Here is a 27,066-nt window from a genome sequence, read left to right as displayed (position 1 = left end):
TACATACTTTATTTTCCATGCAGAACACATAATTATTAGTTTAATCATGAAACATGTTTCCTGTGTTGCATTTGCCAGATCTGATGTTAGGAATTTAGTATTACTTTTACCAGAGGTGAAAAAAAAATGCAGAGAAAATTAAACAGCATCAGTCTTTCTGAATGTTATCTATTACAGGATGATAGAGAGCTCCAGACATTAATGCAACACAAACACATTTGAAATTTTACAGTAGGATTTGAGTAGTTGCCTTCAGGTCCTTTTCAGTTGCATCAGTTTTTATGCTGCTCTTTATCAGGAACTCCTAAATTCCTTCTCCTAGAACCAGTATCAGAGGTAGCAGTTTCTGGCTTGTATCCACCTAAGCATCGTGAAATATTTTGCAACTGCTGGTATGTGTACTGCTATGGGGGTGGGAAGAAATATACTTCAAGCTCCATTTTTTTTTCCTGAATCTAATATACGTATACCTACAACATTCAGAGCCTGAAAATTACTTCCACCTAGCATGACCTGGATTCTAGAAAGAAAGAACAACGTGAGTTGTATTGCTAAAGAAACATGAACTGATGGAACAGATGGTAAGAATGGACTCTTGAAAAAGCTCCTGTCCGTTCTGCCCTGGTCAGGAGGGTAACAGGTACAAAATGGGCCTGTTGAGGGGTGGCTTATTTGGAATGTCATATAAAACTACCCTGAGCTAGGAGAGAAGTGTCATGGGTGTAAATTGAAAGCAGTTACAGCAGTCTGCTGTTCAACTGCACATAGCAGCAGATCAGTACATCTCTAATTATTATTTGTCTGGCTGGCTAAGCAGCGCAGCATTTAAAACCTAATTTGTTGTATAATTTAATTTTAATTGAGTCTCCTATCCACACAGGACTCGTTAAGCTAGCTGTATGTTTCACTTGCTGTCTTTTTACATGGATACTATGGGAGAGCTGCAAGAGCTGAACCAATCATTTGCTTGCACTGTGCTATCACCAAGGTGCAGTAATTCTTTGGTGTGATTGCAGAGGGATCTCTTGGCAGGAATATTTGGAAAAGATGTTTTCTCAATGCCACAAATAACAAAACAACTCCCTCCCTCTGCTAATGCTATGGTTTACAAAAAAGATTTGGTTGTCGGGCTTTTACTTGCATCTCCCATGTGCTGGTATTTTCCTCTGCCACTCAGATGTAACAATTACTAGTCTCTGCAAGCAGAAATAAAAAATGAAATCCTGTGACAATGCTTTTGAGCGATTGCAATCTCTTCAAAAGTAAAAAAGCCCTAGTCCTCAGTGAGGACAAAGTTGAAAATAAGCAGCATATTTCATAGATCAATCCTTTTGGAGGAATGCAGACAGTCAGACCTCAAAGAACCACTTTTTTTGCAGTATTATTACTACGGGAAGCATTATAGACTAAGGTCAATAAGCCAAAGCTCTTAAATACGTGCATTCATTTTGACATACATGGGTGCCTGTATTTTCACCTGAACTGGGAATTGCCCATGCAACTGAGAACTGTGGAGCAATACTGTAGATTATGTATCAGCTAAAACTGCAGATCTGAAACACTTTTGTATTTGAATAATTTTGCTTCTACCAGTAGTCCCGCACAGCTCTCTTGCACAGATTGGTATCACTGTGAGACTCGTGGCTAAGGGGACCTCCAGCATTTCCAGAAAAGGTTAAGATTAAAGCAAAATCTGAGGGCTCAAGCCTGTGAACCAAGTAGGAGTATCAAAGCAAAGAATTGCAAATGGTTTTGGTTTCAGTGTTCTGTTCCTGCTTTCATGCCTTCTGATTTAATCCTAACTTCAAAATCATGTGAGTGATGGGGGGAAAAAAGTTCCCCGTCTCTGTACAAGTTATATGACTAACCAGCTAACCAGCAACCAGCAGGGAGATCCAGGATAGTTCAGCTGCTTTCTCCTCTGTTTTAATGAACATAGAACTGTTTGACTCCTTCAGATGAATGTGATAAAGGAATTCACAACTAAAATGTTGCTACTGATGTTGTGCCCAAGGATGACAATCTGTTTGCCTAAGAAGCCATTTTACATGGAGTGCAGATTGGCCTAAAAATGTTACGGTACAAGTGGTAAAAATGTCCCAGGAAAAAGCAAAAACAATACAGAGAAACAAGCAGACAGACAAGTGGGTAGTAGTGTTATCCACAAAGGGGGAAAGCACCACCAAATTCCAGGTACCAGCTTTCTTAACAGCCTTTGTGGGGCCCGATAATGATAGCCATTTGGCTTAGGTTGTGGAATCCTTCGAGGTGCCGATCAAGGGAAGAAAGACTGATAGTAGACTCTGAGGAAGAAGCTCCAGCTATTGGTATGTATTTGCTAGAGGAAAGGTGACTCCTGGCTGGAAACAGACAGGCTCAGCCAAGCAGATGGGTATGAGGGGTGGAAGGTGAAGGCAGCATGGAGCCTGAGATGGGGAGGGACAGTGCTGCTCTGCCAGACCTCAGACTGGCTGAAGGTGGGAGCAGGATGTAAACGAGCAAGGGGGAGATTCGTTTTCAGCCATTTTAGCTCTCTGCGATAGCTCCCAGTGGAGTGGAGAGGGTGGAAAGAGAGACCTGGGGAAAGGACGAGCATGATGGCCCCACAGCAGCTGGGCTGGTGCAGTGGGGCGAGGAGCACGGCCACAGGAGACGGCGCTGCCATCAGGAAACCGGTGAGGTCTTCTGCTCGCTGTTCTGTTTTGGGAAGGGGATTATTGCTGGCTTGGGTCCTTTTTTAGCTCTTTTCCAACAACCATAGAAGGGGCCATTGAAACGGGGCGGTTGGGCAATAAGGAGTGAAGTGAGAGTTCTCAATGTACAGAAAGCTCTGCTGCCTGCTCTCGCCCCTGGTAACTGCAGGTGTGGGGCTGTAGGAGCCTCCTCACCGGTGCAGTGGGGCCCTGCCTGGGCCCAAACCCCCATCAACAGGTACGAACCCTGAACTTCAACTTGTAAGCAACTTCCTGGCACGGCAAGTCTGGTTTTATGTAACCACTGCTGGAAAACTAACAACTCTTCAACATCCAAGAACTGAATGACAATTAGACATAAGGAAGAACTTCTTCACTATGAGAGTGGCTAGATATAAGGAGGAATTTCTTCACCATGAGGATGGGGAGGCCCTGGCCCAGGGAAGCTGTGGCTGCCCCATCCCTGGAGGTGTTCAGGGCCAGGTTGGATGGGGCCTTGGGCAGCCAGGGGGAGGTGTCCCTGCCCATGGCAGGGGGGCTGGAACTAGGTGATCTTTAAGGTCCCTTCCAACCCAAACTATTCTGTGACTCTATGGTTAATTTTCATTGGACGCGACCGCTTCAACGAGCTCCGCCGGCCGCCAGCACCCGCTCTGAGGGCGCCCAATGCGCCCTCAACAAAGATGGCGGCGAGCGCCTTGTCCCGCCCTCGAGCCTGCCCGCGCCCAAGATGTCCGCCGCGGCGTCTCCGGTGCCCACGCCTATCGTTTTCCCTACGTGCGGCGCCGCGGCTCGGCCTCCCCGGAACACGCGACGCTCTAGCGCGGCCGTCTCGGTGGTGAGCGGAAGTCCCGCCCTCGGCGGCGGCGCGTCCTCCATGGCCGCCTCCAATGGCGGGGCTGGCCCTGCCCAGCGCGGATCAGCTGATGGTGGCAATGTCTGTTGACAGGAGCCGCCTCGGGACTGGGCGTAAGGGCGGGCGGCCGGGGGAGGGGGGCGCGGCACCCCCTGCCCGCCCCTCGCCGCCGGGGCTCGGGGCCCGCTGGAGAGTTGGGGAGAGAAGTGAGCGGGGTGGGCGGCGCCCCCCCGGGCGCAGGGAAGGGGCGAGCGGCCGGGGCCACACAAAAGGCGGCGGGCGAGGCCGGGCCGGGAGCCCCGGGGCTGTGCGGGACGGCGGGGCCCGGCCCCCTCCCCTTCCCTCCCCCCCATCTCCTCCTCCTCCTCCAGGCGCGTCGTGACGGTGGCGTTTGGGTTCGCTTTGTTTTGTTTTTGTCAGATGTGAATCCAAATGGAGCGCTCGGAGGGAGGCGAGCGGAGCCAGCAGCAGCAGCCCTGGGGGAAGCTGACCCGGCTGGGCGCTGAGGAGGCAGAGCCGCACGTCCTGCTGCTGAAAAGAGAATGGACAATTGGTCGGAAGAAAGGTGGGACGGGGACAGGGCTGGCGCGGGGGCGGTGTGGGGACAGCAGCGGCCCCCCCACCCCGGCCTTTGAAACGCTGGAAGGTGGACTGGAAGCGGCTGGGTTCGGTGCTTCCAGCTGTTGGAAGTGCTTGCCGGGCAGTCCTGTGTGCCGGATTTACCTCTTGGCTCTGTGCAGAGAGGAATCATAGAATAGTTTGGGTCGGAAGGGACCTTAAAGGTGGTCTAGTTCCAACCCCCCTGCCATGAGCAGGGACACCTCCCACTGGATCAGGCTGCCCAAGGCCCATGCAACCTGGCCTCCAGGAATGGGGCATCCAGCTTCCCTGGGCAACCTGTTCCAGGGCCTCACCACTCTCATGGTGAAGAAATTCTTCCTAATGTCTAGCCTAAATCTGTTTCTCTCCAAGTTTTACGCTATACTGTTCTTTATTACCAGCTTGTGACCTGTGTGCCTTTAAAAGTGAATGTGATTGTCTGTGACAGCTTGTACAGACAAGAAAAAATGGTTGTTGGTTCAGAAGAGTTTCTGTGTATCATTCCCACGTATGTTCTCATTTTGTTTCTGTGGTTAAAATAAGTTGGAATTGCAATGCAAAATGCTTGTGCTTCACAGAAGAGAAAACGCCCATGTAAAAGCCCTTAATTCTTTGATTGGCAACAAATACTGGAACTTTCTCTAAGAGTGGATTTGAATGCTTTATTCTCAGAATCTAGGGCTATTACTAGTTGCTTTTATTTTAAAGGATTTTATGCTTACTGTATTGAAAACAGTTGTTGTAAAGTTTCAATTTTTTTTAAGCTGCCCTGACAGCACTAGTTTTCCATTTCCTGTTCATCAGTTCAAGCTATTTGACTGACTAGTCACATCTGTAAATAGTCTTGGACAAACACCAGATGCTAAAACTCTATGAGAAATTCAGATTATTTGTTGTAGGAAAAACATTTTGCCTATTTTCATTGGATAATATACGTTTGGATTGCTTATCATTATCTAAGGTGAAGGTAAATTCTTCAAATTGAGCTCTAGTCAAGGGTTATCTTGCTGTAAAAAAGGTGATTTTTTTTACATGCACCGTTACTTCCATAATTGTTTGCTAATGAATTAAAAAAACAAGTCCTTATAGAATATCAAGCTTTGGGTCTTAGGTATTCCTTAGAAAATCTTCAGGAGTTTTAGAAATGCTTGCTGATAGTATTTTGTCCTTCCTGCTGCCACATTAGTCTTAACTCTATAGAATAGAGTGGTGATGTTGGCTTGCTCCTGAATGAAGTGTAGTCTGCTCACTTTACTGGGCTTCCTGGCATCCCAAGTTGTGTGGCAACACTTAACTCTGTAGCTGTTGATTGCTCCTTGAATATTAGGAATAGACTAGTGATACATTTTCACTGTAGTCACTGCTACTTTCCTTCTGGATACGTTCTTGCAGGCTGAGATACAGCGCACCTACAACATGTGCAGGTGGGAGTGAATGGCATTTGTTTAGTGTAACTTTTGTGTAAACAAATACTTTGAGTTGCTTGTGGGAGAGGTTAGTGTCTTACGCAAGAACCCTGGAGCCTTGACATGAACATTCTATCTTCAGGAGACGTAAAACTACTTGATTTACTCTGAGTCCTGGAGTTGTAGGCAGGAAGGATTCTGTCCTGGCAATGCTGTCATTAGGCTTTTCCTGCATATCTCTAAATCTTAGTCCTGGATTTTTAGTCTTCCTTCAGCTTTATTAAGGGAAGATGAGAGAAATTTCCTCATCAGAGATGAGGAAAATTTTTCCTGTTTAAAAACAAATACAAGAAAAAGACGCTAACATAGCACAGTGATACTCTTCTATTTGTCAGCAGTTGGTTCCTACTACTTTACCCCTATACAGGGGGATTAAGCAGAAGTTAAACCCAATGCAAGTGTTACAATTGTGTGGAAAAAGAGCTGTGATGCATGCCTCTAGAATTTAGATTGACCTCTTCAAGTCTGTGTGAATTAATCTCTGTACCACTCTAGAACAGAGTAATTGTGATTTGATTTCCACCTCTAAGGGCTAGAACTGGGGGGAAAGAAGTAACTAAAACATCTTGAAATGGCTGAAATAAGCTTATATTAGCACACGGAGCTTATACTAATGTGTCACATTCTAGACTGTGTTGCTGCCTGTATGCCAGTAGAAGTTTTGCACTATTGCAGATGTACATGAGTCAGTTTGTTGTGCATTTATAGCTGTGTGGAATGCTAATCGTTCTGTGTAATGTGTATTTTTAAGCACACTAGAAAATCTGCTTTCTTTTTAAGGTTGTGACTTATCTTTCCCTGGCAACAAGTTGGTGTCTGGAGATCACTGTAAAATCATAGTGGATGAAGAGTCTGGTCAAGTGTCATTGGAAGATACAAGGTTGGTTCTTCTGTGAAATCCTACTCATAACTTCTTTTCAGTCTGTGAAGTAAAATCTCGTGTGTTGCTTGAGGCATTGATAGTAAATCCTTCTCTTTTGTTTCTTTTTTTTTTTTTCCAACTTTTACATCTTCACTTGGGATTTCTTGACTTTTAAAGTATTTTTTCTCTGCAGAGGAATTCACAGTCTACTGGGTGAAAAATGTAATACTTCTGTAGCATATTTCTTTAGTCTTGTAAAAAGGTGATGCCAGCATCCTTAAAAGCTCTGAGTATGCCTCATTTCAGACACCTGTGTAGGGAAGAAAATACGTGCAGCATAAAATAGTGTAGAATAAAAATATGTATTTGTTACCTATCCTTTTGGTATTCAAAATACCTGTAGTCCCTATACCATAGGTACTGTAGTAGTCTAGCAGCTGCAGTAGGTATCTAACATGGAAATCAGAGCCTGTTCAATCCAATTTAATAATAAAAGATGTTTACTAGATTTTCACTGTTTATATTTCAGGTTTGCTTTCTTTTGTTTAACCAGAATAATTATTTTCTTTTCTGTGTGTTTGTGTTAGGTTAGAGGTGTGAAAACTAAAGCCCTTAACGTAGAAAGATTTAAGCATGTACCTCACTGAAACTACTGCTAATTTAATGACATTGCTTTTAGTATATGAAGTTAATTACATACTTCTTCATATACTGAAGGCCTGTGAACTTGCTATACTGGTGGAACTATTTCCTGTGGAGCTCTACAGCTACTGTGGGAGTACAAATAGCACTGCAGGGCTTGTGAGTGGTTTCCAATGGATTTTCGTTTGTTTTCTAGTTTCCTTTATAAAATTTGAGATAGGAATTTGAATGGAACAATATTTCTTAGGAGGACGTTATAGACCTCTTCAAATTTTCATCTGCTTCATTTTTGACAGGATTTTTTTTGTCGAACATTCCTGAAAGCTTTTGGTTTATTACATTTCAAGAACTCCGTGATGTTTTAAAATGCTTCTGTAAACCACATTCTTTTTCTGCCAGGTTATTGCAGTCAGTAAAGAAACAAATAATACTTTCTGCCAGCTCCCCCCATTTTTCATGTCAAGAAGGCATTTTACACAAAGATGGAGATGACACTTCAGAATATATTGATGTACTTACACAAAGAGGAAATCTCACATTTGAGGTTTTGAACAGTATTGTGCTGAATCCTTGTTCCACCATCCTGGAATGCAATTAAATACAATGTTCCTGTAGCTCAGGGTTAGTATCAAATACCTGCTGAGCTTTTGATAAAAATCCCTCCAAGAATCTTCTGAAAAACCTTTGAACTGTCTAATTGAATGGTGTGCACATTTCTGGAGGCACTGTCAGAATGTATGAGCTTTAGTTGAATTTCTTCTTTCACCAGATATTTTGCACCTCTGCTCCTTTTCTGTCTCTTGATCAATGAGCAGCTGCGTTGATATTAAAAGGGTGAGGAACTCAGTTCCAGATATTTATATGAGCTATGCGTTTCTTTTTATTTTATTTCCTCAAGTAGAAAAGACCATATAGAGTTATTCAGGTTGGAAGAGACCTCGGGAGGTCTCTTAGTTCAAACGCTGTCAAGATGTGCCACCAGTGGATTTGGACTTGGTTGTTGGGCTTTCTCTATTCAGGTCTTGAAAGCCTCCAAGGACAGGGATTCTGTAGCCTCTCAGGGCCCTTATTCCAGGCCTTAATTCTCCTCATAGTGTTTTTTTTTCCCTCCCATTGCATCCTGTTTGAGTTTTCCTTGTTTCAATTTATGAATTGTCACCTCAGTTAAGAACCTATCTCTGTCTCAGTAACTTCCTCGTGGGTAATTCTTCTCCCAGGCAAAATAAGCCCAGTTCCCCTACCCCTTAGCTTATGTCTTGACAAGCTCCAGCCCTCAGGCTATGTCCGTGGCTACCCACTGGACTCGCTTGAGTTTGTCAAGACCTTCCCTGTACTAGGTGACCCCAAATGTAATGTTTTAGGTGTGGACTAATGAGTTCCAAGTAAAGGGGAATAATAATAATTTCATTTGAGTTTCTGACTACGCCCCTGTTAACACAGCCAAGTGTGCTGTAGGCCTTCGTCACTGCCAGGGCGTGCTGCTGACTTATGCCTAGGCACAAGTCCAAGATGTATGATCTTATGCTTATTCATAAGATCCACCAAGAACCCTTGCTGGTTAGTCTCTAGCCTGCACTTGCAGGGGCAGGACATAGGGATTGTCCTTATTGAATACCCTGACGCTGCTGTCAGCCCATGCCTCTAGCCTGCCTAAGTGCCTCTGAGTAGCAGCCCAGCTCTGCCTCTGCTCTGGTGTCACCTGCAAGCTTGAGGAGGGTGTATTTCCTCTCCATGTCTAGGTTGGAGCTAGAGAAGATAACCAGGGCAAGCCCCTGCATAGATCTTTAGAGGGCTTATACTCCTAAGAAGCTGTGGGGTGGAATGCTAAATTTTGGGGAAAAAGATCAAGTCTAGGTAGGGTATCTAGGAAATGGCTTATAATTTTCATTCTCCAATGTTATCCGAAGTTTCAAGATGTTTCAAACAACAAATGGAGCTACATTTGTCTGTCCTGGCAGTCTTGGAGCATAGCTGTAAATCTAAGGTTGAGAAACCATCCCTAGTATCAGTTGCATGTAGCTGGTAGAATTAGTTTAGACCAATATCATAGTATTGTAAGCTAAAGGAATTGTGGATGATTCAGAAACATCCCTTCTTGTTGTCTTTTTCCCCTACACACACCCAGGGCTCTCCCCTCCCCGAGGCAGAAAGTACAGCCAGCGGAAAACTAGCAAAGCTGAATTAATGTTAATTTTGTATATGATATATTAATGAAATGTGAGGCCTGTTACGATGGTAATGTGGTAGGAAGGCTGAACCTATGGCCTACTACCCATTAGCTGCTTATGCACGTTACAGTTTTGTGTATCTGACAAAAAAGAATAAGGTCCTTTGTGTGTTCTGCTTGCCTGTGAGTTGGTATGAAGCGCAGCTGCCGTTTGCTGAATCAGGAGACCAAACAGGTTGATGTGTGTACTTGCAGAAGGTTGTCTGTCCTTCTGGCTCTTGCAATGTTTGTGACGAATATCAAATTAGCTCTGAAGAATCAAGCAGGCTGAAAGAAGATTTTTGAATGTTTGAGTTGGCAGTACAGATGCTTGGAGTCCCGGAAAAATACTGCAACATCAGCTTTTTTTTTTTTTCTGAAGTGGAAAATAGTTTGGAAACATTGCTGTGGTCAAACTCAGATTTTTTTCTGGTGAAGAGGAATGCATTGAAGGAGGCAGCTAGTGTGGGATGGTTAAACTGAGTGGACTTTTTTTTTTCTGTATTGTAGCTAAGCCAAAGAATATAATCAAATATATGTAAGCAGCAAACAGTTTTTTATCTCCCTGGTAGCATAATGAGTTCTTGGATTTGCTTTGGAAAGAATTACCATAAATTTGCAGGTGAAAGGAAATGTGTAGAGAGCTCAAATTTATTGGGTAAATAGAACTTTGGAAGTAACAAAAGCCAAGAGCTAGCAAATAATACAATAAAGTATTCAGACTCGCCCTTTTTTGGGATATGTTTCTGCTTTATTTCCCAAACTGTGCACTAGTTGCTTTATACTGCTTGAAAGAAAACAAATTATACAAGCTGACCGAACACAAAGAAGGCTGTAGTTGGCTTGCCTTAAGCAAAAGCAATTGTAAGATTCTCCATTTTGAAACAAATGTTAAACACAACTAAGGTAATTTTTTAAAGGATCTCCTTTTGTTGTCTTCAAACTGTTTTTAAAGGATTCTGAGTAGTAAAACATGTTTCAGAGCAGGAAAGGTGTACATACAGCAGGCTGATAGTCCTGTGATGGGCAAGTGGATGTTCCCTTTCTGTGAGTAAATTGGAGATCGATCTTCAGTAGGTGCTGGTGTTCTTCCTGCTACTAAATACCCCTCACCCTACCAGTTGAAACTGTTTCTGTGAACATTAAAAGGAGGAGACTGGCACACTACAGAACGGTTTCTATAACTTAGTAGAATTCAAAACTCATTTCAGTTTACGATGTATTCAAGATACTATGCATTTAAATAGCAGTTAACTTCTAAAACCCTCAAGTTTTACCATAAATTACTTTCTTTTCCTGGATAGATGCTAGTAATTATTAAAAAGCAACACTAGCACTTTTCTTGGAAGGATACCAAGGTATTTTAGAACATCATTCATCTGCTTGCTTACTAAAAGTAAGCCTGTTCTGAGTGAAATGTAGCTGTGCATTTGGTATCAATTTGATGTTAAATCCCAATGAATGGCCTTCATATTTGGGATTCTCACTGTACTTTCTACATATTTTATGGCAACCTTATTCTAATTTGAAACATCAGAGGAATGTACAAATGCCGTCTGGTTAAAAAATACCCACCACGCTAATCCATTCTGTCACCATGTCTGTTAAATGCCTCATACTAGAAGCCTGATACTGGAAATGCTAAGTGAAAGACTAACTCAAGTATCTGGAGCAGCTGGATTATTTTTTTTCCTTTAGTTGTTGGCTAACATCTAAGTACACCTACTTCAGTTTGCTGATGTATTTAAGAAAAGCTTAAGGGTTTCTGTGTTAAATGATATCAATTTACTCCTACTTCATTTGGGTCCGTGGATGCCTAATAATTCATTAGTCAGCTCTTACTGAAGTCAGTATAACTGTACAGGAGTTAAAAGATTGGGCTATTCACAATCAACTTGACAATTAAGACCTTGGGTAGCTATTTCTGCAACTTGCCTTGTGAAAGCAGTGGTTACTAATGTGTGGTGATGATTTCTTCCCCCCAGAATGAGTTCTTGTCCCTCATAATCATTTTGGAACTTGGCAACTATGACAGAGCAATTTCATAAAATCCACAAATTCATAAAATCTTCTACGGAGAGAAACTGGTGTGTTAGAGGAGGGCTGGCTTGTGTCCTGGGCTGAAGGCTGGTCTCCAGGAGGTGGCAGCAGAGCTTTGCTGGCTTTTCCTGCAGCAGCTTGCTCTCTTGAGAGGAAAAAACAGATTTTCTGTTCATTTCTATTTGCTGAGATTTCGAAGGGCAGAAGTCTGAAATTCTAGAATGCTGCAGCCCTGAAAGATGCCTGTTGCAACTGAGCTGCCACTATTCAGTACTTGAAAAGCTTGATTCGGTTTTAAAACACTCCTAGCTTGTGTGTGAAATATCACCCATAGTGAAGGAGCAGAGATAACCCCATTAATCAGCAGTGCTCTGCATTTTCCTCTTCCCCAATTTAATTTCTTCCATGAATCTTGGAGTTTTCATCCATATTGGAATAAATCGTTCAAATTCATCTTTTAATTATGTATAACTAGTTTTTTTACCTTGCTGACTTCTTGCTTTTAAGTACAAACAATCTAAGTAACCTTGGAATTTTAGTTTTTTTACTGTTTGAAACAAGAGAGGAGAAAAATTAATGCCATGTGGCATCTCAGACTATACAGGAAAAGTTTCTTTGTCAGTGAACATCTTACAAGATTCCCAGTGTTAATTGGAAAACATAACCTAGAACTTCCTCAATAGAACTCCTGTTGTTCTTCCCTTTTTTATACTTAAAGGGTGAAGATTACTGGATAGAAACAATCATCTAGTTATTTTGAGACACTGGCCAAACATCAGGGATCTTTTGTCTGTCTGTCTGTTGTCAATTACCATCTCTTTACCAGTTGCTGCAAATGAGCTTTGATGTCCTGTTATCTCTGTGCTTCTGTCTTTGAGACAATTTTTTTATTTGTTTCTGGAGTTTGGGTTTGGTTTCTTTGAGCCTGGTTTACTTTTTTTTTTTTGACAGCCAGTAGTTTTTCTTCATTAAGTATTGTGTGTTTTCCCTTCCTTCTCCTATGTAATTATGAAAATGTTTATGCTAAGTTATCTATTCTTTCTCTTTACAGTACTAATGGAACAGTAATCAATAAACTGAAAGTGGTTAAGAAGCAGACATACCCCTTGCAGACTGGGGATGTGATCTATGTTGTTTACAGAAAAAATGAGCCAGAGAACAGTAAGTAAATGATATTATTAAATGGCATGCTTAGTAATTTTTTTTGAGTCATGAGAGAAAAGAAGAATGAGTACAATTAAAATTGAATTACTTGATTTTAAGATGAATAATTTATTAATGTTTAAAAACAAGTCTGTGTAAGAGAGATTGTGGACGTGCCAGTTTTTACAGGGACGAGTCTGAGCAGCTGTCTGAAATTGTAATGTGCCTAGAAGTAGCTTTGGAAGAACTGATGCATGGAACGGTCACAAATAAGGTCCTGGTCACATGCCCAGTGCTGCTTTTGGAGGTCAGATTGCTGGGGTAGTTGGTGATATTTTATTGAAGCAATTTTTAGCACCAGAAGGAAAGGCTATAAAAGCTTTTTGGTTTGTGTTGCTTTTGTTTTATTTTAAAGGGGAAGATGCAAAATAGAAGAGAGATGGGGAAGGCCCTGTAGTGAAAGTAGAATTGGTAAACCTGGGAAAATATTTGTGTGACCTGAAAGAAGAATCATGCCTCACGTGCCTATAGTTCTTCTCAGGAATTCTTTTCAGAATGATGCAACTGAAATAACATAATTAGGTTGGGTCTTTTTAATAAAAATTAATAGGGATCCTTCCTCAAAGTTTTTCAAGGTGTTGGTTTGTAGGAAGTCATGTTCTTTCACATGTTAACTGGGTAGATGTCAGAGTCCAAGGTTTAGGTGCAAATGCTCAGGTTTTGCAATGGAACAAAATTAATAAAAGATTTCATGAATGATCTCTGTTGGCATCTGCCTTAAAGATGTTGATAAATTATATGGGAAATGATAGCTAAGGCAGCAGAATTTTCGTTTCATACCTTTTCATTTAATTCAGTTATACAGGTTCATTAAATCCAACGCTGACTGGAAAGATATACAAAAAGAATTTATTGCTCATTACTATGAAATAACAGATGGGGCTCAACTTTGATAAATGGAGAGGATGAGAAGGAATGGGCAAGCTCTGTTTTTACTTGCGTATTGTTGTGCCCCAGCCAACGGCTCTGTCCATTAGTATGCAATTATTCTTTTAAGTGTGAAGTACATAATATTTAAATTTCAGTAGAGAGCACTGGCTCACTGGAAAAAGCTTTAGATGAAAGAGTTATTTTAAATGTTAATTCTCACAACTGTGTGTGATACCTCTGAAGTGGAACTTCTGGGTGAACAGACAGACTTTGTATCATCATAAGCTCCCCTATTATTGTAAAAATAATTGGATATACCAGGAGATGGGAGGATGCAGTATTAGATACATTCACAGCATGATACTTAGAGACTCAAGGCTATTTACAGTTTTCATACGGTAATAGACATCTGAACTGTTAATTGAAAAAATTCTAGTTACATGCATACTCAGTACTGAAATACTTACTTTATGAAGTTGTGGTTAATTTATACACAGATAGATTTATGTTCCTTGATGTAAACATTACAGGAAGCAGTGATAAGCTGTATTTATCTGTCTGTACGGCTTGTTTATCTTGCAAATCCTTGCTAAGATGGCACTTTTGCAGTTGATGCTACTTGAAAGAACCTACTTATGCAAATTTTCTAGGTAGTTTGTAATTAACTGAATGGCTGATTTCTGTTTGGGTTAACAAGTATTTGAATTACCAAGCCTCCAGTTTTGCTTTTTCAGCTTCTCCATCTTCAAACATGGAATTTAGAGAGAGTGAGACTTAAGAGTCTAGGTGGCTGGAGAGGAAAAAAGTAGCAACTTGAGGGAGTCATTGGAACTGGTCTGTGTTGAAGTAGGATGGAGAAGAAAGGGATATTATCTGGTTGGTCTTATTAATAGATACTAAATTAGTTTCTAGATGAAATTTAGGGCATATCTTAATCTGTAGTTCTGAGAGTTCATGTATCTCACGAACAAATGAAATAAAATTGATCAAAGAACTCGAGAAGTGAGCTCAGAAATAATAAGCTTCTTCGAAGAACTTTCATTGAAGGTATCAGTAAAAATACAGTTCTTGCTCAGAGCAGATACTAGGTTTAAGAAGTGATTAATCCTCTGGTTGCCTGGCTGGCACCAGTTAAACATCACACAAAAGCTACTCTGCCTGGTTTCCTGAAAAGAAAAGATCTTGCTGTGCTGTTCCTAATTGCGTCTGAAGTAGGAGTATTAACATTGTACTATTGAGTGACCCCTGATTTGCCTCTTCCATTGTCAGACACTTTGGGAAGCAGCCACTTCTATTTAGAAGTTGCTTATGAGATTAAGGTTAGTGAAGCTTTGTTTAAAGATTCTGATTTATATTTTTTGGTCTGTTTCAGATGTTGCTTATCTTTACGAATCCTTAAACACAAAACATGATGCAACTCAAGAACCAGTAGGTAAGGAAGTAATTCAAGATCCATGGAGAGGAGCTAAGTTCCAATGACTAATGTAACCCCCTTGAGAGAGTTTGATTCCATGGAATTTTGAAGCCATGAAGCCATGTGGTGACTGTCACACAGATCTCTTTCTCTTCTTTCTCCCCTTCCAACTGTAGAAGTTAATGTAGAAAACCAATGCCATGTGACCAAAGATACCTCAAGTACAGGAAGAAGTAATGATGAGACCCAAATTACCTCATCACCGTCAGCCAGTCAGTCTTGCTATGAGGAACCACAGCCATCTACTTCTACGTCTAACCTCTTTAATGCTTCTTCTACCTCTCTTATTGAGTCTGCATCTGATCAGCAGGATAATCCTTCTACATCTGGTAAGAATTGCGTCAGCTATTTAAAGTTTGATATGATGAACTGTTACTCCAGTTTTGAATTTTAACAGATTAGTCTCTTACCCCTATTTGGGTCTTTAGCATTTGCTTCATACTGTTCTACTGAAAATAGCGGGTGGATATGTGCATTTTAACTTTCTGTGAGTAGACATGCTAAATCCTGCTGGATGAGTAAGGTGATTGTGAGAATCACTTATGCTCAGAGGGGCAGAAAATGCACGTGAATCCCAAAGTATTCTTTACGGTATGGTTTTGTCGTGGAACACTGGTGAAAACCTAGCAAATCTGTGGCTCGTGTGACAAAGTAAGTAGTGATGCTCGTGCAGTCACCCTGAGGATCTACTTTGTCAGTGTTACTGCTGCCAGCCACCAGTCCCCTTTCATTTGGTTAGAACTCTAAGGCCAAAATATATCATGTGGACCCATAGCCTAGGATCCTGCATAATGTTGGCAAGCATAGTACCACAGTGCTGCATAACTCTTAAAATAGAACTGGAGCAAGAATGGCTATCTAGAAAATGGCATTTGTCAGCAGTTCATTGGGACTTTTTAAACATGCTGCTATGAAAATAGAGCTTTGCCCTCCTCTGTGATCCTGACCTGTTATGTATGATCAATATTGTATAAATCCTCTGCCTGGCATCTCTGTCAGGAAGACTTGGTATGGATAATAGTCTTATGAAAAAAATACCCTACAATTTAAAGAGGAATGGGGAATTTTAAGTAGGGTTACACAACTAACAGCTTTCCTCTGCCCCAGGTCTTCCAGTTAGTCAGGATGGCTCAGAAAGCATGTAGTATAGTTATGCAGACATTGCTTTTTTTGCTCTACTTCTTCCTATTCAGATGTTTGGATTGATGTGTGCATATCATCAGTGTTTGAGTACCTGTTGTTTTCACATGTCCAGTATCTGTATGCAACTATATTCATGTTTCTGCCTTTATTTTGCAGGATCACAATCCTCAGCTTTCACTCCTGTGCCTGCTTTTCCTGTCTTAGAATCTGCACATCCAAGAGCACTGCATGATGAACATGAAGAGCTGGACACGAATACTGAAACTTCCGCAATCACTTCAGAAGTTACTGACAAAGAAAAATCAGAATCAGATTCTCAAAGGACAGGGGAGGAGGAAGGTTTGGAACCTGCTAAGAAGAAACTAAAAGGAGGCTAGTATACTACAGTATTGTACAACTTACCTGCGCTTCTTTATTTTAATGTTATTCTTGAAAGGTAGTTTAAAAAACTTAATTAGAAAGTTAGTTATATCCATTTTTTCATAGAAGCCTTCTTCGATCCTTTTTAAATTTGTTTCTTGCTTTGTATGGACTTGATTTCTGGTCCAATGAGAATAATGTCTTCAGTAGCAGAAGCTGCTATGTGTGAAGCAAGAACATTTAGTGGGGCTATTACCACTGAACAGTGAATGAGTGTATATCTTCTAGTTCTTTTGTCCTAACACTTAAAACATCAGGTTAAAAATCCTTCAGAAACTACATACTGTGGAATCTTCTGTCTTTGTAGATGAAGATGCTTGTCAAAATCTTCCACCAGCAGCATCAAATGAATGTGCGATTAAAATAGGCTCAGAAGATGCAAAAACATCAAATGTGAAACCAGATAAGATGGAAGAAACCTTAACTTGCATTATCTGCCAAGAACTGCTGCATGACTGTGTAAGGTGTGTATGATTGACAAAAGCTGTAATGATGTGGTAAGAATATATGAAGTTCATTGACAGATGTTTGAAGAGGCTAGTATATTTTGGCTTTCCACAACCTTTTGAGATTTATGTGCATCTGTATAGTCCAGTCAATGCTAAATAATTTTCTGAGTGTTGTGAATGTATCTGAAAAATGAAAGATTTGTGGTTTGACTGCATTTATTTCATTGTTTTCATGTTTGCCTTTTGCAGCTTGCAGCCTTGTATGCATACTTTTTGTGCTGCCTGCTACTCAGGATGGATGGAAAGATCTTCTCTATGTCCAACTTGTCGTTGTCCAGTAGAACGTATTTGTAAAAATCATATATTGAACAACTTGGTTGAAGCTTATCTGATTCAGCATCCAGGCAAGTTGAACAGTGTGTAAACAGAATCAGAAGTTATTTCACACGTTAGCTGCACAATTGGTGTGTGCGCAGGCTGCTTATTAAATTTTTATGGATGGATTATTACTCTGCTGTTTTCTGTGATGTGGCCATAACAGTACATGTGCACTAAATATAACAGTAACTTGTTGTAATATTTCAAATACCAGGTGAGAATTGGAGGTGATTTAATACTATAACTGAATATACTAAGAATTCTTAATTTTATTTTGCTACTTAGTCAGAAGAAGGATATAATTTTTATCAAATATGAGACAGTGATTAGGCCAGCAAAACTCAGATACTTCTGAAAAATATGCTTGTATATGGATTTAATTATCTTGATTATGGCCTCTTGAAAGGAAAGCTTAAGTTGCCTGATACTACACTTCCATTAACAGAGAGGGGAATTTAACTAAGCTCTTCTAGAACTCTGTTATTCAAAAATAAGTTTTATGGAAATGAAAACAAAATAAGCATAACGGTGATAATAAATAAGGTAAGGAATGTGAGCTGTTCTTCTGTCTTGAAATGTGAATTGGGTTCTCATGGCAGACAAATGTCGTAATGAAGATGATGTACGTAGCATGGATGCTAGAAACAAAATTACTCAAGACATGCTGCAACCTAAGGTGCGGAGGTCATTTTCAGATGAGGAAGGGAGTTCTGAAGATTTGTTGGAATTGTCAGATGTAGATAGTGAATCTTCAGATATCAGGTACGTCTGTTTCAGTTGTGCACTGAATTAGATTTACTTATGTTTGAATGCACAAACTTGAGTCTTCCCTGAAGCCCAGTGAGATTCAGTTAATGACCAGCAGTTCTATCCTGTTGCTTTAGAGAAAACTGGATTCTGGCTAAGATCTTGTCAGGAGATAAAGCATTCCATGACCCTATGAATACAGCTGCAATGACTTAATTCCTCATATGTCTGGAATGCTACTTTCACCAGGTGTACGATACTCAAGCAGCTGATGCTTGACCTAGGGGTTCCCAGGCACCAAAATATCTCCTCTTTACTTCCAACAGCAAACGCATTTTGCTGTGTGCCTAGGGGAAAACAGAAAAACTCTTCCTGTAGTTAACTATTCCAACTTTGTTCTTCTCTTTCTTGTTCTCTCACTTCTAGTTACACCACTCTTTTTTTTAAAAAACCCCCAAAACTACTATGGGAATACTACAAAATACAAAGTTTTTGTGTTACAACTACAGAAGTCTTTACAGCTGTGAGGTACTGAGATATGTAAACTTCCATATGTTACTGGATGAAGATATTCCAAATTTAAAATATGAAAGTATGACCAACCCCGTCTAGCACAGGAATATGAGTTATATTTGTGTTTGTTGGGTGTGATTTTCTATGACATTTTATTCTTTCAGTCAGCCATATATAGTCTGCAGACAGTGCCCAGGGTATCGAAGACACACTGTTCCAACTCTGCCTGGCACAGGCCAAGAGACAGAAGCAGGAGGAGTACAAGCACTGGGAGATGCGCCGTCTACATCAGCCAGCTTCCCTGCAGGTCAGTGTCATGGAATCTTCTCAGCAGTGGGATACTAAAAAAGTACAACTCACATGCTTGTTATGAACTAAGCAAGCTTAGTCTCCTAGTACTGCGAGAGTAGCACCTCTTCACGTAGATGTCTTTGCAAATACCATGAGATTTGACCATGGCTTTTCTGTGGTTGCCCAGAATAGACTGTTCATGGTTGATAGTTCTTAAACTAGTCTACGTGCTGAAATATTTTACACACCTGTGTAGTTTAGAAGTCTGCCATTTTTCTGCTCTTTCATAGAATCTTTGTAAAAAATATATTACTTGCTTGTTACTTTCATATTCTTATGTTACAAATATTCACTAAGATTCCTAGTCCAGGTTGCAGTTGTGTATGCTGATCAGTCGTGTCATTTTTTTTTTCCTGTCTTCAATTCATCTAGCTGTCCAGGAATATGTGTGTCCTGCTCAAGGAAGTCATGTAATATGCACCTGCTGCTTCCAGCCGATGCCTGACCGTAGAGCAGAGCGTGAACAGAATCCTCATGTAGCTCCTCAGCAATGTGTGTACTTCTTTTTTTTTTCAAATCTTGGCTACAAAGCTAAATATCTCCTTATTTTTAATTAAACTAAAGTTTACTTTGAGAAGTATTGTTTATTAAAATTTTATTTATCTGGACTCTTGTAGTGACAACATGAAACAATCTTCCCTTATAAAATGTGTTATTCCTCTATAGAATGTATTTTAAATGAGAAAATTGTGGGTTTCGTATCCCAGTTTATCAAGGCTGCATTGTTATTGATTTATAAGAACAGCTGTTGAGTTTTCTCATGGGCAGGTCCTTACAGGGCTTTTCTTTTGTTATTTTACAGGCACAGTTTGTCTGCAACCCTTCTGTCACTTGTACTGGGGCTGCACTCGGATGGCGTGTTTTGGCTGTTTGGCACCATTCTGTGGTATTGTGGAATAATCTGTTTCTTATGAGCCTGCTCACTTTGCAATAATGTCTGTCTGTCTTGAACTTTAGGTAATTTAAGAAATACAATACTTTGTAGCACAGTCATGCGAATGGAAGCAAAGGCTTCTTTGCATCACAAACATAAAAAATTCTTTAGTGGTATGTGTCTTAATTTTGAGATGATTTAATTTCTTGTCTTCATATTATATTTGGCTTTAAAAATTAAACTTGTTGAGCGCAATGCTTTTCTGTATAAAAATAATCATGATGTAGTTCAGCCCAGTAAGAGAATCATACAAATCAATGCAAGAGCTCTGAACATGTGATGTTAACTGATTAGAAAAGAACCTTACGTTCTTAAACATGCAGACTTGTGAAACTTGAGGGTTTAGACTTTTTTTAAAAGTAATTTGAAACAGTTGATTTCACCTGGCTAATGGAATACACTTTAATAGCACTGTCAGTTTGTGCAGAGCAGTGGTAGTGTTTGTGGACTAAAAGCGAAATAGTAAAATCTCAGTATCATGTCATTGATTGCTGTTGGCAGTTACATATCACATGCTTTAGCACATGTTGGATGTAGCCATTTGCTTGGTGCTCACATGAGTCTGTGCGCATTATTTAAGGAAACAGAAGAACCTTTAGAAAATGTGTGAGAGCTGTGGGATTGGGGGAAGAGAGAGTAACTTTTCTTCTTCTTGTTCTGATTAGAAATAAATCTTGGTGATAAGTGTTTAGATGGAGTCCTAAATAACAACCACTACGAGTCAGATATCCTAAAGGTATGTTTAAAAATCATTGTGTGATGCATATACAAAGTTTAAGATGTACTTACTTGTGAAATGATCGTGATGTGGTGCCTAACAGTTACAGTGGCAGCATTGTGTAACTGAAAATCAAATTTTATGAGCCCCAAATATTTAGCTGGACCAAAGCTGTAGTTAGTGTATCCAGATTGGAAGTATTTTGGGATGATAATTTGGCTCTTTCAGTCTCTGTGTAAGAGGGCATCTTATTCTAGAGATGCATTCTATTCTGTATCAGCTCTTTCTGTAAAACCCAAAGTAACAACAACAACTATTATCACTTTCATGCAATCCTAATGGTTAATTTCTCCAATGTCTATGTCTGACAGGTGCCAAGAAAGCCAAAATTATAGACATAACTTCTGACTTTGAGAGTAAATGACTGATAGACACACTGTTGAATTCAGTTGTGTTTGGTTGTTAAATCCTAAGATAAAGATATTTAAAGAATAAGAGAATAAAAAGAATTTTACTTGCATGAAGTATTTCCATATGAGGACAGGCTGAGAGAGTTGGGCTTTTTCAGGCTGGAGAAGAGAAGGCTCTGAGGAGATTTTATAGTGACCTTCCAGTACCTGGAAAGGGGCTACAAGAAACCTGGAGAGGGACTATTGATAAAGGCTTGTGGTGATAGGACGAGGGGAAAGGGGTATAAACTGGAGAGGGGCAGATTTGGGCTGGATATAAGGAAGAATTTCTTCACCATGAGAGCAGTCAGGCCCTGGCCCAGGTTGCCCAGGGAAGCTGTGGCTGCCCCATCCCTGGAGGTGTTCAAGGCCAGGTTGGATGGGTCTTGGGCTGCCTGATCCAGTGGGAGGTGTCCCTGCCCATGGCAGGGGGGTTGGAACTGGATGATCTTTAAGGTCCCTTCCAACCCTAAGTATTCTATGATTTGTTAGGGAAGCCAATTTCTATGGTCAAAATGTAACATTTGAAGGAATATTACAAGAAAAATAATTCACTAAAAATATACCAGGAGAACAAGGCTTGTTAAATACTTTTTCAGACAAGTTAAAGTTCATGACAGGTTACATAGATAATATTCTGCCCATGCCATAATGGGGTTATCTAAATCAGGTAAACTGGATGAAACGTTGATTGTAGAATCTTCAGAAATAAAAGATACCGAGTGGAGGGTTTTATTGGTGATATGAAAGTATCGTGCAGATTAGGTTAAAGATATTTATTCCTTACTTGTAATCAGCATCAGACAATTTTGAAAAACTAACTAGGTCTAGATTTGAAAATATTTGAGGGTAAATGGCTTCGTTGCTCTTTAATGTTGGAGATTTTTCTAGATTAAACACTTAAATTGCTCTTTTCAGGATTACCTGGCATCCAGGGGTTTGACATGGAAAAATATGTTAAATGAAAGTCTCTTAGCTCTTCAAAGAGGAGTTTTTATGTTGTCAGGTATGTTTTATATTAATTTTTGCCCATGTATAGCTGTTTTTCTATATGTAACTCAGTAATGTTATGAACAAGTTTGGAGTTCTGTGTATGTGATTAGTGCCATCGTGGCTTATTTGTTAAATCTGATTTCTCAAGCCTTACACTGATAAAATGTACAAACTGATTTTCTCCCCAGATTACAGAATTACTGGGAACACAGTGCTTTGCTACTGTTGTGGCCTTCGCAGTTTTCGAGAACTTGCCTACCAGTACAGGCAGAATATTCCTGTTGCTGAATTGCCAGGTGGGGGATAGCTTCACACAATAAGGGGGGGAAAGAAATTTAAGAGTTAAAGTCAGTTTTATCTTTGTATCCTTGGTTTTTTTAAGCACCATCACATAGCCCAGCACAAATCTCTTTGCAGTGCTAATGTCTTATGCTGATTGATTTGCTTGTCAGTTGCTAAGTTAGCGTATAGTTATTGTCAGGCCTCCTGATGGAATCTTTTCTTTCAGTATGATTTCTCATCTGTAGATTAAATATATCTACATAGTGAAAAGAGGAATTAACTGAAGTCCAGAATATAGTCAACAGGAACTAGTTGCTGTAATTTCATTTATTTTCCTATTTAAATAAAATTATACACCTCCTGAACAGATTCACATTTTACCAGCTCTCAGCTAGGAACAAGAATCTTTTCATAAATTAATTCTAAGTCTATTTGCATTTACAGCTTTAGTATAAAATGGCATGGAAGCAACTGTGCCTTCTTGGTAGCCAAATCAGTTGAGAACAGAAGCTCTCCTGAAACTCTACTTTAAAATGTCATTTCTGTCCATCTAGTTCCTGCTGTTAGAAACAGTTTCTGCTGCTGTGTGTGATGAGAGACAGCCTGCCTTGTTTCCCCTTTGCCTTGCTTTTCATTTTAGTGTAATGGTCTGCTGCACAGCTGAGTTACAGGATGTGTGGAAGTGGGGAAATCCAACAAACTCTGCTCAAACTCATTTCTTTCATATAGATCTGTATCTGGATATATGCCTGGTGTCTTAAACTATACAGTACATCTCTATTAAAGTAAACAGTAAAATTTCAGTTGACAGCACTGAGAACCAAATCCTTTCATCATAAGTCTGCATGAGCCTAATATTCAGAATAAATTGTCCTTCACTAAGTGTTTGCTTTGTTTTTAGAAAGGTTAACCAATATAGTTTACAGTCGTTTCTTGCCAATTATGCCTTGTTTCTCTGCAAAGCCGGCTCTGATGTGTAACCACCATTAGCAGTGGCTTAGGAATCTATGTGAAGTTACTTAATGACTCCTGTGATAGACGCAGTATGTCATTTGCTCTTTTTGCAGTGACTGTCACATCACGTCCTGATTGCTACTGGGGGCGTAACTGTCGGACTCAGGTCAAAGCACATCATGCCATGTAAGTTTTACAAGATAGAAAGTGGTCTGGTGTTTTGTTTCTTTTTTTAAAAAAAAAAAAAAAAACAGTCAGAAAGCCAACCTTTGAGGAGGCAGAAGTTGCACGAGTAATGCTATGGCAGCAGAAACAGAAGTGGGTGAGCTTTTTGGTCATTTTTGTTCTTAACACAACTTTGAAACAAGCCCTTCGTGCATGTCAGCAGGCCCCTAGTAGTACTTCTAAGTTGATGTAACCCATTGCTGATGCTTCTTGAGTCTTGTTTTCCACCCACAACTCTCTCTGCATTCTTGTTCTTCTCCCACTAAAGCAGCTTCTCATTTGCTTGTGTCTGGGTGCTTCTTAAAAACATTGTATATGCAATAATTAGCCCTATGCTATTTCCATTTGGAACTGTGGGAGAGACCCTTTTAGTGAAGTGCTACGTACTCCGAAGGGGTAAACTGGTGGGAACAATTTGCAATAAGAGAAGCAAGAGAACTTTGAAAGATGTAACATTAGGAACTTGGTGTGGTTTAGAAGTTCCTGGGTTTGGGGGAGTTTCTAGGTGTTACACCTCTGACCCAAGCGATCTGGCATATGGTAAAAATTAAATACTGAGCCTGAAGAGAGATTAACCCTCTACTTCTCAAGTGTTTTAATACATCTAGGGGCCACAGACTTCTGGTGTCTGGTCACGCATGGGAAATGTTCATCCAAAATAAATCAGGGTCTTTGATGTAAAAAAAAAAAAAATCAAGGCCACTGATAATCAGTGCTTTTTCATTCTTAACGAAAGATGCACCTGTGATAAGGCAAATATTAAAGACCTGTAAAACAAAACAAAACTTATCTACCTAGGAGCTAACTCGTTCCAGGGAGTATAGAAAAATCTTACTGGCTATATGAATAATTCTCTAAATTCTCAGTGCAATTTAAGATAGAAGAGCTGTTACACTTTATCGAGAAATTGCTTTAATGAATAGTAGATTCTGCAGTATCTTTCTAATGCTGCAGTGAACGTATGTACTTAGTATAATTCCTTTAATATTTCAGGTACTGTGGGTTGAAAATAACCAATCTGTACAGCTCATGCAAGCAGATCATAAGAAAGACTTGTAAAATATTCATCCTCCATCTCTTACAAATTCGGAGAGTTTTACCAAATAACTTTCAAAAATAATTGGGGATTTAAGTTGCAGATGTAATTTAAAGCATGGCTGCTGTCTGTAACTTCATGTTACAAGACTGTCTGTGTTCCAAAGGAGGTTTTGTTTTGAAATGTTAGAGAGTTAATTCAGTATCGAAGCATTCACCAGTCGTCTTTGTATTATCATGGATAATTTCATCTAGAATGGAAATGACTCAGGCTTTTTCTTTTTTTTTTTTTTTATTTTTATTTTATTTGAGCATTAGCTAGCTGTTCCTAGAACTTTACTCGCTGCTGCTCCTAGTTCCTAAATTCCATAAAAGTAAACAATCCTGTCATTCCACTCCTAGATATTGAGTTACAATTTTTTTAGTTGAGCTAAACTGTTTTGCTAATTGATTTGGTTATGCAAGCAAGGTTTCTTTCTGATCTTTGATGTAGCTCAGCAAGAGGGAGAAAAATTGTGTTCTCTTTTCCATCATCTCTTCCATGTGTACATACATATACACACTCAACACCCCAACTTCTGTTGGGGTCGTATAACCCAAGTAAGAGAAAAACAGAGAATGAATAGTGAGGTATTCTTGGGAGCTGGAAAGAAGTGCCTTGTACAAAATTGTGTTATCTGCTTAATTCAAGAAGGTGGGCTTGTTGTTCGCATGAATCTACATAATACAGAATGAGAAAAACTTACCTTTTTCTTTCCAGAAGATTCTCAGGTAGTGAACAAATATGTTTATGATGAAATGCATTAGTAGCCTGGTTAATTCTAGTTCCTAGTGACTTGTGTAGTGCTCTTTACTAAAAATTACTGATGTCTCATAGGGCAAAATTAATGTGCTGATTCCTCCTATAATTGTCTTCTGAGTTTGAAGTAGGCAGAAATATAGAGGAATACTTTTAATAACAGGCTTTCTGTGTGCATAATAAAACTAACAAGGGTTAGGCGGGAGAGGTGTTGAAAAACCTGTTACAGACAACATGGTGGTAAAGTATGATCTAAACATATTCTGAAAAATAGATATATTAGTTAGCATGTAAATGTTCTGCTTTAAACTGTTTAACATTTAAAATACCCTGTGAAAGATACTGATTATTTTTGGTTGCCCGACTTCTGACAACTGTATTGCATTTTAATACTTTTTGTTGTGTTTTGTTTTGTTTTGTTTTTTATTTTAGGAAATTCAATCACATTTGTGAACAAACACGATTCAAGAACTGAACACTTGTAGTCTGTAGAGAGGGGACAAAAACCTGTTACAGTGCTTGTACAGTTTAAGGTTTCAGGGGATCTTCTCAATTCCCCTATAGCAGGGAATGAATAACTTTTGCATCAGGCAATCTGGTGTGAATTTTTTAATTTGTAGAATTTACAGCTGTACATGAATAAGGTAGAATTTTTTTTTTCCCCAAGAAAGTCCAGCAAGCATTGCATTCCATCCTCATGACTACAGTGTCTCTGTATCACTTCAGTGAAGAACATAAACAGAAATCACACACACAAACCAGCCATATCTTGGGAAGACCTAAGAATAAGGAGTGTATTTGCACTACTTGTGGAGAAACTAAGAAAAATCCTTAGACTTAAAATAGAAATGTTTTGTAAAAGTATCTGATGGATATTTCAAGAGCCATTAATATTTAAGAAGAAAATTGTCAGTGTATATTTGTAACTGCATTTTGCGGTAGTCTGATATTTTGTTGCTACCCATTGCATTTGGGCTGGAAACCACGTTAATATTCACTTCTAGAAAAAAATCCGTCCATTAAACAGCTGTTTCAGCTTAAAGCTTTTACCATCTGTGCAGTGGTATAGTGGAGGTAGTACAGTTTCTTTTCTTAGTTTTGTCATATTGATGGTTTTATTCACATGAAATTACAAAAATCATTGCACAAAAGTTTGAAAATTACATTTAAAGTTCATGTAATACTTGAAGCAGAACAGACTTCTGCTAATATTATTTCTGCTATGTTTTATATTAGAAGACCAAACAGTGCTTTTGACATAGAGCAGCCAGTAGGACACACTGGTTAATTTTTTTTGTTTCTTTTTTGTTTGATACTGTGTGCTATAAAAATGTACCTCTGCCATGCAGCTGTTCTCTAGCATGCATACACTGGTGAAAATGTAGAAAAAGCTATGATACAAAATGGAATATAGCAGCTTTACTGGAAGGAACAATCTTAGCGAAAATAACTCAGTGTGGACGAATTGTAGCAATATGAAGGCATTTCTGGATAGGGATGATGAAGGGGGACACTGGTGTCACTAACATAAAAAAAAGTAGATTTTATTTCCATGCCTTCTGCACAAGTCATTCAGAAAATGTCCCAAACGTGATTAAAAAGAAAAAAACATTCCCAACACCACCCACTTCTCCCCTACAAATTGATGTGATCCGATCTGTTCATCACAATCTGGTAGCTAACTTTGACGAACCTCAACTGGGACCAGTTTTTCTTTTTCATCATACCTAGAAGAGTGGAACAGAATGAGAAGAAAGCATACAA

At 39.7% G+C, this 27,066-nt stretch overlaps 1 protein-coding gene across 1 annotated transcript; it reads left to right on the top strand.

The window, feature by feature from the left end:
• Positions 1-3,554: 3,554 nt before the first annotated feature.
• CHFR (checkpoint with forkhead and ring finger domains) lies at positions 3,555-25,965 on the top strand. Its single transcript, XM_069871087.1, has 18 exons — positions 3,555-3,662; positions 3,970-4,114; positions 6,396-6,495; positions 12,417-12,526; positions 14,811-14,870; positions 15,029-15,241; positions 16,212-16,427; positions 16,783-16,939; positions 17,174-17,328; positions 17,902-18,064; positions 18,727-18,869; positions 19,286-19,405; positions 19,716-19,799; positions 20,513-20,583; positions 21,933-22,020; positions 22,196-22,303; positions 23,357-23,429; positions 25,735-25,965. The coding sequence occupies exons 2-18, from the start codon at positions 3,982-3,984 to the stop codon at positions 25,775-25,777; spliced, it is 2,037 nt and encodes a 678-aa protein (XP_069727188.1). The 5' UTR covers positions 3,555-3,662; positions 3,970-3,981; the 3' UTR covers positions 25,778-25,965.
• The last annotated feature ends 1,101 nt before the right edge of the window (positions 25,966-27,066 follow it).

The sequence above is a fragment of the Phaenicophaeus curvirostris genome, chromosome 17, assembly GCF_032191515.1.
Source record: "Phaenicophaeus curvirostris isolate KB17595 chromosome 17, BPBGC_Pcur_1.0, whole genome shotgun sequence".
In the NCBI taxonomy this organism is placed as follows: Eukaryota; Metazoa; Chordata; class Aves; order Cuculiformes; family Cuculidae; genus Phaenicophaeus; species Phaenicophaeus curvirostris.
The sequence above is the reverse complement of the archived record's forward strand: the minus strand, read 5'-3'. Positions and strand labels throughout refer to the sequence as shown.

Coding starts and splice junctions, on each gene's coding strand:
- CHFR (XM_069871087.1), top strand. CDS start 3,982: ATGGAGCGCTCGGAGGGAGGCGAGCGGAGCCAGCAGCAGCAGCCCTGG. Junction 14,871..15,028: donor TGCAACTCAAGAACCAGTAG/GTAAGGAAGTAA, acceptor TTCCAACTGTAG/AAGTTAATGTAGAAAACCAA. Junction 22,304..23,356: donor TCCTGTTGCTGAATTGCCAG/GTGGGGGATAGC, acceptor CTCTTTTTGCAG/TGACTGTCACATCACGTCCT.